Source organism: Zonotrichia albicollis, chromosome 24, assembly GCF_047830755.1.
Source record: "Zonotrichia albicollis isolate bZonAlb1 chromosome 24, bZonAlb1.hap1, whole genome shotgun sequence".
Lineage (NCBI taxonomy): Eukaryota > Metazoa > Chordata > Aves > Passeriformes > Passerellidae > Zonotrichia > Zonotrichia albicollis.
Window position 1 is genome coordinate 2310248 of NC_133842.1, and position 16480 is coordinate 2326727.

Consider the following 16480-nt stretch of genomic DNA (forward strand, 5'->3'; position numbering starts at 1 on the left):
TCAATGGTTATCTTAACATGCGTGCAGGAACTAGTTGAATCTGAATAAGACAGCTGCTCCCGGCCAGGGTAATCAAAAGACGTGGCTTGGATTTCACAATATTTTATACCATACATTAATAGCATGAATTATCCCTACCATATATTACAGCAACAATGCTCCATGCCTACACAGGGACAGGAAGAGGGCAGAACCAGAGACCATCGTGGCCTAGCAGTGAGCTTTGGGTGTGCCTGAAAGCAAATGGAGCAGCAGCAGCAGGGAGTGGCTGAGACTCGGGAGCATGATCGTCCCAGCGGCTGCAGCGCTGTCAGGCAGTGCCTGCATGCTGGGTGCAGTTCTGGCAACTCTGCTCTCCCCACAAGCTAGGAATCGCAGCCCCTGCCTCAGAGCCAGTCAGAAACCCAACCGAGTGAGACCAGAGGCAGGGGCCCCTTCCCCTCTCTCTGGGGCATGGCTGCAAAACAGCCGCAGCTGTATCTTCCTGCGCCTGTGTTTGGGCTGTGCTGGGCCCAGAGCTGGCCAGCTTGTGCTCCGCTGTGCCAAGAGCATTCTGGGCAGGCAGGCAGGCAGAAGTGCTGCGTGCACAGTGGGGAAGGGGCTCACAAGAGCCTCCTGCGGGAACAGGGCTCTGCTCCCTGGCTGGGAACAGCCTGATTTTGCTGCCGTGAGCGCGGGCAGGAGTTCAGGACTTGGACGTGCAGCAGGCAGCTCTTGTTTCTAGGGGGGCCGGGGCTGCATGCCGCAAGGGACATGAGGAAACAGGCTCAGGAGAAGGAAGATGAGCTCGAGCTGGAGTGCGTGTGCTACAAGGTGCAGAAGTAATTGAGCCTTGCCAGGGTTTCTTAAGTGTGTGTTGGTGTTCCCCAGAAAATGGACACATCTGGGGAAATGCTTTTGGATGAGAGGGGCTTGCTTCTTACGCGAAGTGCTTCCCCAGGAGCCCCCAGTGAGGTAGGTGAAGCTGTCTCCCTTTGGCTCCCTGCGCTCCTTTCCGTCCTTGAGGCCCCTTGCACTTGGCAGAGGGGCGTGGCAAGGGAGAAGGCTGTGAAGAGCAGCTTTGGCATTTGCCTAGGCCTGCAGAGCCCAAGCCAAGCACCAGTGGCAGAGTGTGTTCCCCCCCCTTTGAACATAGGACAGAGGGGGATCATCTCTGTCCAGCCAAGAGTGCCAAATGCCTCTCAGAGAGCTGGGAATTCAAAGGCCTTTATGCACACATTCATGCCATCTTCCCTATCTGCTGTGTTTTAACTCTTGGCAAGATGCATTTGCCTCTTGCATGCTGGAAGCTGCTCTGCTCCGGGGCCGCCAGCGAGCTGGGCTGTGCGGGCCGGGCACCGTGGAGAGTCCTTCCAACCGGGCGCACCATGGGTGGGGAGGGGGTGGCCCCGGGGCAAGTGGCAGCAGTGACCCTTTGTGACACGGTGCAGCAGGTTCCCCGTGAAACCAAAAGGGACAGTGTGCCTGAGCAGTCCTTTGTGACATGCGCTGACATAGGGGCTGGTGGCGACATGGCCATGCCACAGTGCTCGGTGCACATGGCGGGACGGGAGGTGACAGAGAGGTGCTGTGAGGCAACCCCGCACAGCCAGCTCCTTGGTTGCTGACCCAGAGCTTTTCCAAGGCGTTCCTCCTGCAGCTGGCCTCACGGCCAGACCTCAGGATTCGGTGACTCAGAGCTTTTCCTAGGCATCTCCCATCCCTGCAGCTGTTGCCCTCGTGGCCAGCCTGTGGGAGCTCCATCATTCACCAGGAGTCTCCTGTCCTTCTGGCAGAAGCCCTTCGAGAACAGAGTGCAGGACTTGCTGTCCTGTAGCCTTCCTGAGGGTCCTCTGTTGAAGGTGCCTGCAAGGCACAACTGCAGCACTCGCTGACTCGGGCCTTTGCCAAGGCATCTGTCTCGAAGGTGCCCTTGAGGTCAGATAGCGGGATGGCAGGCAGGCTCAGCCTGTTCAAGGGGCTTCGGGGGAAGAAAAGCAAAGGCCCTGCAGCTGCCCCAGTGCAGCAGCCTGCAAAGCCACAGCAGTTGCAGCCACTGCAGCACGGAGAGTGATGGACCTGGGCCGCAGGGCCTGTGCCTGCAGCCGTCCTGGCCCCATCCCATCCCATCCCATCCCATCCCATCCCATCCCATCCCATCCCATCCCATCCCATCCCATCCCATCCCTGCGGACACACCCATGGACGGGATGGGACAGGGGCCATGGCTGCCCCCCCGATGGCCATGCTCCATCCCCTGGGCTCCCGGGGGGCTGTTCCTGCCTGGGGAGCGCAGGGCTGGGCTGTGTTCTCTGGCCTCTCCCACAGCCCCTCAGCTCTGGCTGCGCTCGCTCTTTGCCAGATGCGGACAAGGACTGGACTCAAGAGCAGGAGCCCACCCGTGGCCGCTTCCACCGAGTCGCGCAGGTACCCAAAGCCATCCCCACCTGGGCTGGGTCTGCTGGCACTGCTTGGCCGGGCCCCGCACTTGGAGAAGGCCATGGAACGTCCCTCTCTTCCCACCCGTCCTTCTGCTGCAGACACTGCAGAGGTTCTTGCGCCTTCAGCGCAAAATGACTGGCGGCTCCACACCCGAGGGCACGGCCGAGCCCAAATCCAGGCCCAGCGAGCTGCGGGCAGAGGCTGCTGCCAGCACAGTGTCCTCTAACCTGGCCGCCAGCTCTGACTGGGAAATGGATGAGGGCTGGGAGGAGGCTGACATGGCCCTGACAGAGGGCATGGCCACCACCAACACCATCCCACAGGGCATCCCAGAGACTGAGGCCATGCCCACACTCACTGTGAGTCCTAGACCTACTCTGGAGTTTTTCCAGAAGGGTTTTTATTCTCTGCAGCAGCCTGGGGCCAGGGCTGAAGGCCTCCCAGGATCACACAGCCCCTCAAGCCATGTCCGCTGGCCCCCCTCAGCCCCATCACAGTGGGCTGGGAAGGCAAGCACTTCTTGGGGGAAGCTGCGCAAGTTGCTCCCTTGGACAGCACTCCAAGTCCTCCCTATGCCGCTTCCTCCAGGTGCAAGGTTCCTTGTGGTGAGTGCCATGCTGCAGAGACTCACGTCCTGTGAATCTGTGGACACCGGGCTGCAAATGGCCATTCTCAGCCTGACTGAAGAACACCCTGCCCCCGTGGTGATGAGCCTCCTGCGCTGTGCCCCAACGTGTGACGGGTACGGGGCAAAACTGCCTCAAGAGCTCGGTGCTCGCTGGCCCGGAGGGCCTCTTCCCCTGTACAGCCTGTCCAGCAGGCTCTGCCAGACAGGCAAAGAGCACGGGCACCCTCGGGCCCCTCTGTTTCCTGAGATTGCACGGGACACGGTACTGACGCACAGCTCTGGTCCCACAGAGCCGCCGCGCTAATGTGGAGAGCCATGGGCACCTCGGAAGTAGCCCAGTTAGAACATCCGGGACTTATCGGGGCAAGGCCACCTATACAATACATATATTTTACTATGACTCAAATGCCACCTATACCCCTGCACCACTGGGGCTCACTTGTTTCCTTCCTATGGAGACCATTGTGACACTGGGGAGCATTGTGGAACCAATGGGCCATGGTGACACTGCAGGCCCTTGTGGAACCTGTTACACTGTAGGAACTTCTGGAACCAAGGAGAACATTGGGACACTGCAGGGTACCATGGATGCAAGAGGCCATTTTGACACTGTGGGGCCTCGTGGAACCAAGGATATCTTTGTGGCTCTGTTGGGCCGCATGGTCCCAAGGGACCAGTGTGAAGCAGCAGGGCTTTGTGGAACCAAGAGGCCATTGCTGCATTTCAGGGCCTTGTGGAGCCAAAGGGCCGTCATGATCCTGTGAGGCACCGTGGATCCCTGGAGACCATTGTGGCATTGCAAGGCCCCATGGAATCATGGAGACCCTTGTGACGCTGTGGGGCCCCATGGAACCAAAGGGCCACTGTGACCCTGCAGGGCCTCATGGAAGGAAGGGGCCATTGTGACACTATGGGAAGTTGTGGAACCATTGGGGGGTTCCACAACCCCCCAATTTGGACATTGGACACAGCAAGGCTTCATGGAACAAATAGATCATTGTGACACTGTGAGGCCTTGTGGAACCATGGAGACCATTAAGATCCTTAAGGACTTGTCTAACCACGGGGCCAATATGACACCTGAGGGCATCGTGGAAGCAGACAACCACTGTGGCACTGCAAGGCTTCATGGAAGCACAGAGCCATTGTGACACTGGAGGGCCCTGTGGAAGCAAGGGAAAACCAAAGAGGTATGGTTGCCTTGGTCTCCCAGGGGTCACCTGACAGATCTGGCTGACCTTGGAATGTGGAAGGCCGCTCCCATCTGCCCCTGAAACACTGGGGATCTGCACTTTCCTTCTTATGGAAAAGAACTGACCATCTTTTCCAGGTATCCATGGCCAAAATTTGCATTCCACCTCCAAATTTCTCTGTATCCAAGTATTGCTGCCAGACTAAAGCTGCCAGGATGGACAGATCTGACTGGTCTTTAACTTCTGAGTGGCAGAACTCACCTGTTTTCCAAACACTGGAAAGGGCTCTGTGCTTTTCTTTTATGGAAAAAATCATCCTTCTCCAGGCAAAAAAATTCTGAAATTAGGATTCCACATTCATAATTTTGAATATCCAAGGGTTGCTCCAAGCAAACCTGCCAGGACAGACATGTCAGGCTTGCCTTGGCCTCTGGTGGTTGCTGTTCATCAGCTCCTGAAACATGGGGCCTCCGTGGCTTCCTTCCTGTGGAGACCAATGTGACACTTGGGAGCCTTGGGACATGAAGGGTCCACTGTGGCACTGCAGAGTACCATGGATCCAAGGGACCATTGTGACACTGTGGAGCCTCGTGGAACCCAGGACATTTTTGTGGTTCTGTTGGGCTGCATGGCCCCAAGGGGCCAGTGCAAAGCAGCAATGTGGCCAGTTAGCCCAGCTGTAACTTAGAGTCAGCCAGATTTTACCCCAAAAGAATTTGGCAGGAGTTTCAAGCCCTAGAAATCATTTGCTTAACATGTTCCCCCATAAGCCTTTAGTGTTGCTGTGCTTACTTGTCCAAGTGTCTACTCCCTTATTGGTTACTTGTTTCCCCTAAATGGTTATTGTTCTAGTTTTCTACAGCCAAGTGTCTATGTTGTTGCTTCCCTTTCGTCTCAGGTCTTTGGATCCTGCCCCTCATAGTGTTCTCAACTTCTCCATGTTTATTGTTTTTCACCCTGTTGTTAAAGTTCCTTTTAAACAACTCCATCAAACTCGCTCCTTTTCATTTTTGCCACCCTGACCCTGAAGTCAGGGAGCCAGAGAGGTTTGTTGCAGCCACCTTCATTGTGACATTTGAACAGGGACCATGATATTCAGGGCTCCCTGTGTCAGTCACATCAGCTGGGGTTAGCTGATGGATAGGCCAGTGCTCACTGGGATTTTGCATTGTGCCGGGCCAAGAGGATTCAGGGTTGCTTCAAGGGACCTTGCCCAGGATCTGCAGGGACGATGAAGGTTTCACCTCTATAGGATCGTAGGTGGGTTTGGGGAAATGCAAGACATTTATTGCCCATTTCGCCGCTGTGTTTTTACAATACACACCCATGTCACAACATTGATTTAGGGTGTTTCGGTGGCTCTTCCCCATAAGACAGAGAAAGAAAAATGGGCAGCCAGATGTCCACAGTAGAAAGGAGCATATATGGATCCTTTAAGTTAATTCTCACTGATCATGACGAAATATTTTCAAAGAACGAAAAAATATCAATCATGAGGTGGATCATTAAAAATTTTCCAGATACCTCTGCTGTCGAAATCCATACCACTGAATTTTGGGACTCCATGGGAGTTAAACTGTACAACCTTTTGATCAAAACAGACTCCATTGCAGCCCACATGCTCCCCATGTTCCTACACCATCCTTGAGACCCCTCACCAGCAAGTAGTGTGTTGAAAATTCAATCCGTTGGTCACTCCTAACTCGGGACCTCCCCCCAAACCTTGATAAAGGTCTGCCTTTATCAGACCTTCCATGATGGTCCAAGATGGCAATGGCCACGCAGTCTTGGAGCATTATGACCTGGAGAGTTAAGAGGGAAGGAGCCTGAATGTGGCTTGTGAGACTGACCATCCTCCCTCCATCTTGGTTCCTCCACTTCCTGGTACCACAACCTTCTCTTCCGCCCTGAACGAACCTCCAGACTCCACCCTCACAACTGCAGGTCACACCCCCACTCTCAATCATTCCACCTCCACCCTGGGCCATGCCTCCAAAACTCCGTCCCAGAAGTCTGCCATCCTAAATCAAAGCCCTTCCTCCCCAACACCTGAAAAAATGGCAGTGCCCTTTACATCACCCTCCAGCAACAATATAACCCCTATGGTCAGAGATACTAAGCCAAACTGTCACACTAATTTTAATACAAATTATTCTGCTCCAAGTTATTCTTCCTCCCCAGAAGAGAGTTTGGATTCCCCAGAGCCACATCACCCCTCAACCCCAGAAAATCCCTGGGAAATGATCCAGAAAGAAGCAGCTAAGCAAGGAGAGTGGTAAATAGTCTCAAAACTCCTTGTTATCCCCGTATGTTATGAGAGAAGGGGGCAGAATCCCACGTATCAGCCATTGGTTTATGGGGAAATCAAGGATCTATGTAGGGCAGAAAAAGACCATAGGAGGGACTTACCTTGTTTTAATGGCCTAATGAGGGCCATGTTTACTCCACATGTCGTAACCCCCTATAATTTAAAATATATTTTGACCATGTTGTTGTCACCTACGGAATACACCCTGTGGGAAGGGGATGGAAGTGTTTGCTAAATAAATTAATAGCAGACTATGCTAATAATGAGGCAAGGGTGGAATTGACAATCAACCATCTAGCTGGAGAGGGACAACACAGCCCACTAGATAATCAAGTAGTAGGTATCTCCAGAGAAGTATTGGATGATATCAAAGAGATGGCTTTGCAAGCTTTAATCCAGGTATCAGATGGTAGCACCCCCGGTTTGGACTACCTTGAGTGGCTGCAGCTAAAGCTTTAGGACAATTAGACCATTTTGGGTTCCTGTTAAGTAAGCAAACCAATGCTACCTCCCTCACATTGAGTGGCTTGCTCTCAGACACAGAGACCATCAGACAGGCCACCTTGCACAACAGCGATAGAGTTTTTACTCTGGGCACATGGGCAAGGCTGTGCAGACTCTGAGGGCATGTGTGGCATGAACCTCTCCAGCCACAGCGAGTCAATCCACAAGAACATTCAGGTACTGAAGGAAGGGTTCAAGAAGCTTCAAGTGGAAAACAAAGACTGGTTCAATAAACTCTTCCAATCCAAGAGACTAAAGGGTTGGATGATGACTAGCTAAAACAAGACTATTAATTCTCTTAGTGGTTGTTGTTGTATTGTTAATTGTCCCATGTTTTTTTTGGTGCTTTTAGAAAGCCTTTTAAAATTCTTTCAGTTCCATCTTTGTTGTAAAACAGAAAGGAGGAAGATACCCAACACAGGATTCTCATGGACTCCTTGGAGGAGAGAATTGGAGGCCAGGATGGCACAAAAACCTCTCAGAGACTCAGTGTGGGAAGGGAAATCCTTAAAGGCACATGAAAGTATTCTTAAATCCACAAAGTACCTTAAAATCCTTGAGTATCTCCAGGCATTAATGAGCTCCACTCAGTAGTGGAGTGTCAGTACTAAGCTCTCCAGGGACTAATTACAGCAGATAATTGGGGCCATGATTGCACAAACCTCTCACAGAGTCTGTATCAAAAGGAAAACACCAAGTACCTTAAAATAACTGAAGTACCTTGAAGTATTAATGAGCCCCACTGAGTGTTGTTACTGACAAAGCCTCTCCAGGGACTAATTACAGCAGATAATTGGAGGCCATAATTGGACAAACCACTCAGAGACTCCAAGGCAAAAGCCAAACCCAAAGTCCTTTGAAAAACCTGCAGAGAGGCTCCCAGCACAGAGGCAGCTCCTGGCAAGGGCAGCGCTGCAGAGAGACAGCTCTGCCCAGGAGCAGCTCCTGTGCACAGCCCAGCAGGGCTGGGGCACTGCCTGCAGCCACCCTGGGTACAGCACAGAGGGGTTAAACTCAGCCTGGGCTGGGAGCACAGAGCAGAGCTCACTCGGGGCTCACTAGAGCAGAAATCATCCCAGGTTTGAAGCAGTCATTCCCTGGCTGTGGGAAGAGAAGCTGCAGTTCCTACAGGGATCTCCTGCAGCTGGCACATCCCACAGCTTTTAGCACCTTTCAGGAGGACTCTCAGAGCTGCTCCAGGGCAGGGCTGTGGCCCTAGGGCAGGGCTGGCTTTCCCTGCTGCCCCAGCCCAGGCACAGCCCAAAGGCAGCTCCTGTTGCCAGGCTCTGCTGCAGGGCTGAGAAGCCGGGGCTGCAGCCAGGGGTGCCAAGGGCTGTCCTGCAGAGCAGGGTCCTGCAGCCCAGGGTGCTGTGCTGGGGCTGGGACTCTGCTGCCTGCCAGGGACAGCTCTCAGCCTTCCCGGGGAGCTGCTCCCAGCGCTGGGGAGAAGCTGTGGGGGGAAGGAGCCACCCTGAGCAGGGCAGGGGCTGCTGCTGAGAGGGGCTGGGTGGGGCAGGGCTGCTCCCAGCTCCAGACCAGCCTGGGCACAGCTCCGGAGGACCCTTCCCAAAGAAGGTAAGCATGGGATTGCTGGAAAGATCAGGAGCTTTCCTGAGAGTGTTTTCAATTTCCTTATTGGAAAAGCATGGGAAAGTTGGGGTGATGACAAAAAGGTTTATACATTTTATGCATTTTTATATACTCAAAGCTCTGTTAATTATCATTATATAGTCATAAATCTACAATCCTTACTTAACACTACTACATTCTTAATTAACAGTATTAAACTACTATTATGTACTTATGTAATTATAATCCTTAATTAACTCTTGTACATTTCCTAACCTTTCTCTTGGATTTTAGAACAATAAGCTCACTGTCTAAATACATTTCTGAAATATTGTCTTATCAGTCTTATTATCCAATAGTTTTATTATCAGGAAGAGAACCTACAAAAACATTTTTCTAATTGACCAGAATGTGAACAATCAGAACAAAAAGTGAAGGCAAAGAAGCCCATGGACCCACTCCAATGGGTTGACCCAGGAGTGTGTAACTGCGGCAACTGAATCTCCTATTGGATGTTCTTGTTAAATATCCTAATTAATCAACCTTAATAAATTGTTGAAATCAGGGGCCAGGATGTGCTACTTCCCCACTGGGACACCTGGACACTTCCAATAAATGTCTCTTTTTTTATTTTACTGTTCTAACATTTTTGCAAGGGGTTTTTTTCTCTCTTGATTATAGACAAAAGGGGGATGAGAGAAGCAGAACAGTAATTGTAAACCCAGAATCACAGAACATTCTGAGTCGAAAGGGACACACAGGATCATCCAAGGAATGTTTGAACATTTACAGAGACTCCAGAACTGCAACTTTGGGTGGCCAGTCTCTCTGCTGGGAGCCTCCCAAAGGGCCCTCAGCCACTCCTCAGCCCTAGACAGCAGCAGCATCACCTCCGCAGGGCCCAGCAGGGCTCTCCTGAGCTGCCCTTGCCCAGCTGCACACAGAGCCTGCCCCAGCCAGGGCCCGGCACACAGGCAGGTTTCTGTAGGGCCCTGGCCAGGGCACACAGGCTGGGATGGGCTCTGTGAGCGCTGGCAGGGACAAGGCTCCTCTCAGGAGGGAATGTCCAGGCCCAGGGAGATGCTCAGGGAAGGAGAGGGGGCTGAAGAGAGCAGTGCTGGGGGCAGGATGAGGGCACTGTTGGTGTGTGGGAGGTGCTGGGCACAGATGGGCACGGGAACACTGTCCTGAGTGCCCGGCTGTCTCTGCCCTGCCCTCTCAGGCACAGCACCACAACATCTTCTCTTGGTTCTGCCCTGCCCTGATATTGTCACTGTTATCTGCTGCTCTCAGGGAGGCTCTGGCATTTGCAGCAGCTGAGTCAGGCACTGCCCTTGGCATTCCTGCCAGGCAGGGCTGTCCATGGGAATGGGGTGTCCAAGCTTCCCTGGCACCTGTGGGGCTGTGGGAAAAGCAGTCCATGGGAAAGGGGAATGAGCTGAGTCCACTCCCTGAGATCCCATCATGGGCACAGCCAGGGATCTCCTTGCTGTGCCCTTCCAAGCTCTGAGCCCTCCTGGGTGCAAATCTGTGCCAGAGCCTCTGGGAGTTCCCTGAATGTCCCACAGGGAAGGGCAGAGCTGCCACAGCTGAGGAAATGCTGCTGTGTTTGCGAAGGGAGCTGTGAGTGTCCTTGGCACAAGGGGGTGCAGTCACCTTGCCCAGAGACCTTGAGAGAGGGTGAGAAATTCAGGGGTCCCTCTGCTCTGAGCAGGGTCTGGTTTATCCCAGGGTGACCCAGGAGTGTGACTGTGCTCTGACTACAGCCAAAGGTGCAAAGCAGGGCAGCTGGGAACAAGCCCATCCAGCCCCTCTCCTTCCCTGAGCCACAGGGAATCCTTTGCCTCTCATATCTGTCAGTGGCAAACTCTGAGTGCAGCAGAAATGCTGGGGATTTCTGATCTCAGAGAGCCAGGAATGATGTGTGGATAGGAAAACACTTCCTAAAACCAACTCCTGCCATCATTTGGTCTTGGGAGTGCAGATGCTACCAATCCTATCTCCATTAGGAATGATTCCCCTGACAAATCCTGAACATCCAGCCTTATCCCTCTGCCACATGGCCACAAACCCAGAGCCACGGGCAGGGATGGCTCCAAGAGAGCCCCTATGCACACCCCTGGCTGCTCCTGGCACACTCAGCCAGAACAACTGGAGCTCAGGCACGGACCTGGATGAAGGTTTTCCCAGAGCAGGAACAAGGCTGGGTGAGTCCCAGTGGGACAGGCTGCAGGGAATAGCCCAGGCTTGGCTCAAAGCAGCCTCTCCTGACTTGTCACTGTCCTTTCTCCATGAACAGATCCTCATGCCCAGCCACAGCCAATGTCCAACAGCAGCTCCATCAGCCACTTCCTCCTGCTGGCATTGGCAGACACACGGCAGCTGCAGCTCCTGCACTTCTGCCTCTTGCTGGGCATCTCCCTGGCTGCTCTCCTGGGCAACGGCCTCATCATCAGCGCCGTAGCCTGCGGCCACCACCTGCACACGCCCATGTTCTTCTTCCTGCTCAACCTGGCCCTCAGCGACCTGGGCTCCATCTGCACCACTGTCCCCAAAGCCATGCACAATTCCCTCTGGGACACCAGGAACATCTCCTACAAAGGATGTGCTGCTGAGCTCTTTTTCTTTCTGTTCTTCATCTCAACAGAGTATTCCCTTCTGACTGTCATGTGCTACGACCGCTACGTGTCCATCTGCAAACCCCTGCACTATGAGACCCTCCTGGGCAGCAGAGCTTGTGCCCACATGGCAGCAGCTGCCTGGACCAGTGCCTTTCTCAATGCTCTCGTGCACACAGCCAATACATTTTCCCTGCCCCTGTGCCATGGCAATGCCCTGGGCCAGTTCTTCTGTGAACTCCCACAGATCCTCAAGCTCTCCTGCTCAAAATCTCACCTCAGGAAACTTGGACCCACTGCAGTTAGTGCCTGTTTGGTAGTTGGCTGTTTTGTGTTCATTGTTTTCTCCTATGTGCAGATCTTCAGGGCTGTGCTGAGGATCCCCTCTGAGCAGGGACGGCATAAAGCCTTTTCCACCTGCCTCCCTCACCTGGCTGTGCTCTCCTTGTTCGTCAGCACTCTCATGTTTGCCTACCTGAAGCCCCCCTCCATCTCCTCCCCATCCCTGGATCTGGCCCTGTCAGTTCTGTACTCGGTGGTGCCTCCAGCCCTGAACCCCTTCATCTACAGCCTGAGGAACCAGGAGCTCAAGGCTGCAGTGTGGAGACACATGACTGGATGCATTCAGGAACATTAAACTGCTGGCCAGTTTCTGCAAATCACTTGTAATAAAAGCATCTTTGATACTTCTTCCTGCTTTCATTTTGAAAGTTTTTTCCTTTACTTTGATTTTTTCATACTGTCCACAAAGTAAAGCCATTCTTTTGCCATGTCTCATTTTGTTTCTCTCCACTTTCCCATAGCTGGCGACTGTGTCAATGAGGGGCTGCACTGTCAGTGCCTTTAAATGAACTAAAGGATCTCCCAGCAATGTTTTCTGCAGAGATGCCCTTTTGTTGCCGTCTCTGGAGCTGCAGCAGCAATGTCCGTGTGCAGAGCTGGGGGCAGATCAGTGCTGGCCCAGCAGCTGTGCCCAGCAGCAGCAGCATTTGGTGTTGCCAGTGCTGCTGCCGTGGCCCTGCCCCACTGCCCTGGTGGCCCTGGTGTTGCTGCAGGGCCTGAGTGCTCTCGGGGCCGGGCACAGCCCTGGGGTGGCAGTGCCGGGGCTGCAGCAGGGACAGGCCATGGGCACTGCTGGGGCAGCGCTGACGCCTCAGGCCAGGGCCTGGGGGCTCCAGGCTCCTTGAGCAGGCTCTCTCAAGAACACACCCAGGCCAATGGTCAGCACAGAAAACCTCCGTGAGCAGCCCCAGGCTGGCCATGGGCAGGCTGGGGGCAAACAGCATGGCTGGTGCTCTGCAAGGGCCCTGGGGCAGATGGGAAGGAGCAGCAGAGCAGGGGCTGATCCATCCCCAGTGCACTGGACAGCCCAGGGCAGCGTCCCAGAGCGTCCTCATGGAGCTGCCAACAACATCCCTCCTCTGCAGCCCTGGCCTCTCCCCAGCTCACACAGGTGCCCCATCCTTGCAGGCCCAGACATGGCAGCACTGGCTCAGCAGCCCCTGTTTGCATTGCACAGAGCAGGGGGAGCACCCCCATGCTGTTGGTGTGGGGACATGAACCTGAGGGAGCACAAATGCCATCAGCCCCTGGGACAGCAAGGGCTGGGGGACACCAGGGAAACCACTCAGCTTTGTCCTGGCCTCTGCAGTCAGCCAGAAATTTGTTCCCATCAGCTGGGAGTTTCCTGTGCCACTGCAGATGCTGTTGCTCAGAGCCAGGGCTGCCTGGCAGCCACCCCCAAACTGCCTTCAGTATTTCCTTGGCATCACCTTTGCTTTCTTTCCATTTCCGTTTTTTTAATTTCTTCCCATTGCCCAGCCCTGTTCCCTCCCCTGCAAACAGCCCATCCCTGTTTGCCCTTTCCTCTCTGGCCCCATTCCCCATTGCAGTTCCTGACTTGGCCCCATGGGAACGTCCCTTGGGCAGCAGGATCATCCTACAAGTGCTGCAGGAATTGTCTGCAGGCTCCTGCAGTGCCTGGTGCTGCTCCCTTGCCAGAGGCACCCCAGGCCAGGGGGGCACATCTGGGCTGCTGTGTCTGGCTCTGGGGCTCCCTGTTCTGGGCAGTGGGGAGGGGCTGCAGAGGCTCTGCAGGACTGACAGGATGGGCTTTGGGGCTGGCAGGAGAAGCTGAGGGACCTGGGCTGCTGGAGCTGCTGAAGAGGAGGCCCAGGGCTCATCCTGCAACTGCTCCAAGGGTTCTTTCAGAGAATCCCAGAATCAGCAAGGTTGGAAAAGACCTTGGAGATCATCAAGTCCTACCTGTGTCCTGCTACCGCCTTGCCTCCCCTCATCCTCCTCTTCTCCAGAATAAACCACCCCAGCTCCCTCAGCCGCTCCTCACAGGACTTGTGCTCCAGACACCTCACCACCCTTGTTGCCCTTCTCTGGACATGCTCCAGCCCCTCCATGTCCTTCCTAAATTGGAGTGCCCAGAACTGGACACAGCACTCGAGGTGTGGCCTCACCAGTGCTGAGTGCAGGGAAAGAATCACTGCCCTGCTCCTGCTGGCTACACCATTCCTGATCCATAGGAGTGCCAGTGGTTTTATGAGGGAAATGGTGGGGAGAGGGTGATGACAAAGTATTATTGATTTTCAGCCATGAAGGGTCTTGGTTTTCACATCTGCTCAGAATGCATTAGAAGGTGTTGGGGGCTAATATCAAGTGCCATTGCTGATATCAATCTATAAAGAGGAATAGAAAACAGGAAAAAGCAGTTCACTTGGCATTGTTTTCAATACACTATATTCACTTTGAATTAACTTTTTAAGTCTGTCAAATTAATGACAGAAAAATTGAAAATTTAAATTATTCCCAGTGGCTTGTCTTGATCAGATGTTTAGAAAAAATAATTTTTGCTTTTCTCACTGAATTCCTGAACTGAAGAGCTCAAGAAAGAAGAGGCCCCTGGAATAGGAAAATTCATCAGCAACCTCCAAGTGGCTGAGGATCCATCCCCATCAGAGCAGCAATGAACAGAAATGAGCACAGCTCTGTGGCTGCCCCAGCTCTGGGATGGGCCCTGGGCCTGGAGCAGGAGCAGCTCTTGAGGGCCCCAAGGCCAGGGCTCTTGTGCTGCCCTGGGCAGATGGGATGGCAGCAGGGGCTGCAGAGCTCTCAGCACCTCAGCCAGAGGGGAGCAGGGCAGCCAGGGAGCCTCCTTGGGCCTTGGCCCAGCACCTTCCCCCATGGCTGGGGCTGAGTCCTGTGGCAGCTGCAGCTGCTGCTGTGCCCTTGCCAGGGGCTTGAGGCCGTGGGGCAGTGGCCAGAGCAGCCTGGCCTGAGCAGAGCTGTGGGGCCAGAGCCAGCTGGACTGGGCTGGGGAGAGGCCCTTGGTGCTGCCCAGAGCTCAGGGCAGCTGGCAGAGCTTGCAGGGAGCTGGGCTGGGCTCAGAGAGCCTGGCCCAGAAACCATCAGTGTCCATCTCAGCCTGACTGAACGTGCAGGGGCAGGACTCAGGCCAGGCCTTGTGGGGCAGGGCCAGTGCCTGTGCAAGGCATTGCAAACAGGCAAGTGGCCCAGAGAGGAGGCTGCTCTGTGCCCTTGGTGGCATGGACAGAGTAGGGAGGGGGTCCAGGACATTTGTCAGTGCCAGCCTCTGTGCCCAGCCCTTGGCAGCCCTGGCTGCTGAGCCCAGCTTTGGCCTGGGCTGAGTTTGGCTGTGGCCCAGCTCCATCCTCCTCAGGGCCTGTTCCCAGCCATGGCCAGCCCTGGCTTCCTCTCTGCTGGCCCAGAGTCTGGCAGAGCCCGGGGCAGGGCTGTCTGTGCAGCCCCACAGGTGCCACGGGCTCTGCAGGAGCTGGCAGAGGCTGCCCAGCAGGGAGGCCATGGGGCACAGAGCCCCAAGGCTGCTGTGGGCACCACGGCACAGGGGCCGTTCCCAGCCGCAATGCTCCTGGTCTGGGCTGGGCCTGCACAGGGGCTGGGCCACCATGGCTGGGCCAGCACAGGGCCACAAAGGGGCCACGCAGCCGCTGCCGGGGCTGACAGCAAGGCCAGGCACACACAGGGAATTGCTGAGCATGGCCTGTGCTGGCCAGGCCTGACTGTGCCAAAGGCAGAGCTCAGCTGCCCTTGGGGGCTGCAGGAACAGTCCAGAGCCCAAAGAGCCTCCATCCAGAGCCCAAAGAGCCTCCATGGCTTGGCTGGAGACCAAGGCTGCAGGAGGGAAATGAAGGGCTGCTGAGGGATGGGGAGGGCATTGAATTCTAGCACACACCTCAGCTCTCTGATGATCCCAGCACCATGCTGGGCCCTGTTTCAGACTGGAGCAGAGCAGATGTCGATGGGACAGGAGCCCTGCGGGACTATCAGGGACCTGCAGCTTGCAAGGTGCTCTGCTCTGCTCCAGGTGCTCTGGGAGAGATGCAATCCCAGCTGGGCACCTCAGGGCACAAGTGGCACTGCCTGTTCATGGGCACACAGCTGATGCCTGCCTGGAAAGGGGCACAGGTGTTAATCCCTATTTATTTTATAATATGGAAGTACATTTTTATTATCTGGGTCATTTGAGTACTTTTAAGACAAGACAAAGTTTTCCCAACAGGAACAGCAACTTCCTCGAAGTTTACTGATGGCAGGAAAAGAAAGGCTGATCTTCCCATCTACTTGCATCACCAATATTCTGTTTATCATCTCCCTTTGCCTTCAGATGTTTTCAGCTCTCCTTTTTAAATGGCCATATCTGAGTATATATCTTCACTAGACCAGCTGGATCTTTGTCCTTCCCACTGCTCCCAGGTTTCTTCCTCCAGGTGCTCTCTGGTCATTCAAGTGCCTTTCAACTGAGAGGACCTTGGCTCTGCACAGGAGTTTTCTTCATCCCCTTTCTCTCTTTTCCTCCATCTGGGAATGTAGAGGGCCCCTGACTTCAGCCTGTGACTCGTGTGTGCAAAGAGCAAATCTGGGCAGAACTGGGGCAGGGAGAGTTTGGGGGGGACCTTGGGATTTGTGCTGGACACAGAAGGTATTTTCCACTGCTCTGAGACTGTCTGCTCTGGAAAGTGGATTTAATATCCAGCAGAGGAATGACTGTTGCATTGATGGAGCTGTGCCTTCCCTTGGCTTTGTTGGCTGACAAGAAATGAACATCCCTCTGTGTCTTGGGGAGCTCCTTCTCCAAGGAAAGCAGGTGGGAGTTGGAGCCAAGGAGCTGAAAGCTGCAGGTACAGCTTGGGCTGGAGGGAGCTCAGATTTGCACAAGGCTGCTCTGAGTGCCAGGGCTTGGATGGGA

General features: G+C 54.3%; 1 protein-coding gene across 1 annotated transcript; it reads left to right on the forward strand.

The window, feature by feature from the left end:
- The first annotated feature begins 1511 nt into the window (after nucleotides 1-1511).
- On the forward strand, nucleotides 1512-11878 carry LOC141731634 (olfactory receptor 14J1-like). The gene is made up of 6 exons (XM_074558049.1): nucleotides 1512-1569; nucleotides 2342-2406; nucleotides 2520-2780; nucleotides 3045-3163; nucleotides 10766-10830; nucleotides 10923-11878. The coding sequence occupies exons 1-6, from the start codon at nucleotides 1512-1514 to the stop codon at nucleotides 11876-11878; spliced, it is 1524 nt and encodes a 507-aa protein (XP_074414150.1).
- Nucleotides 11879-16480: the final 4602 nt, after the last annotated feature.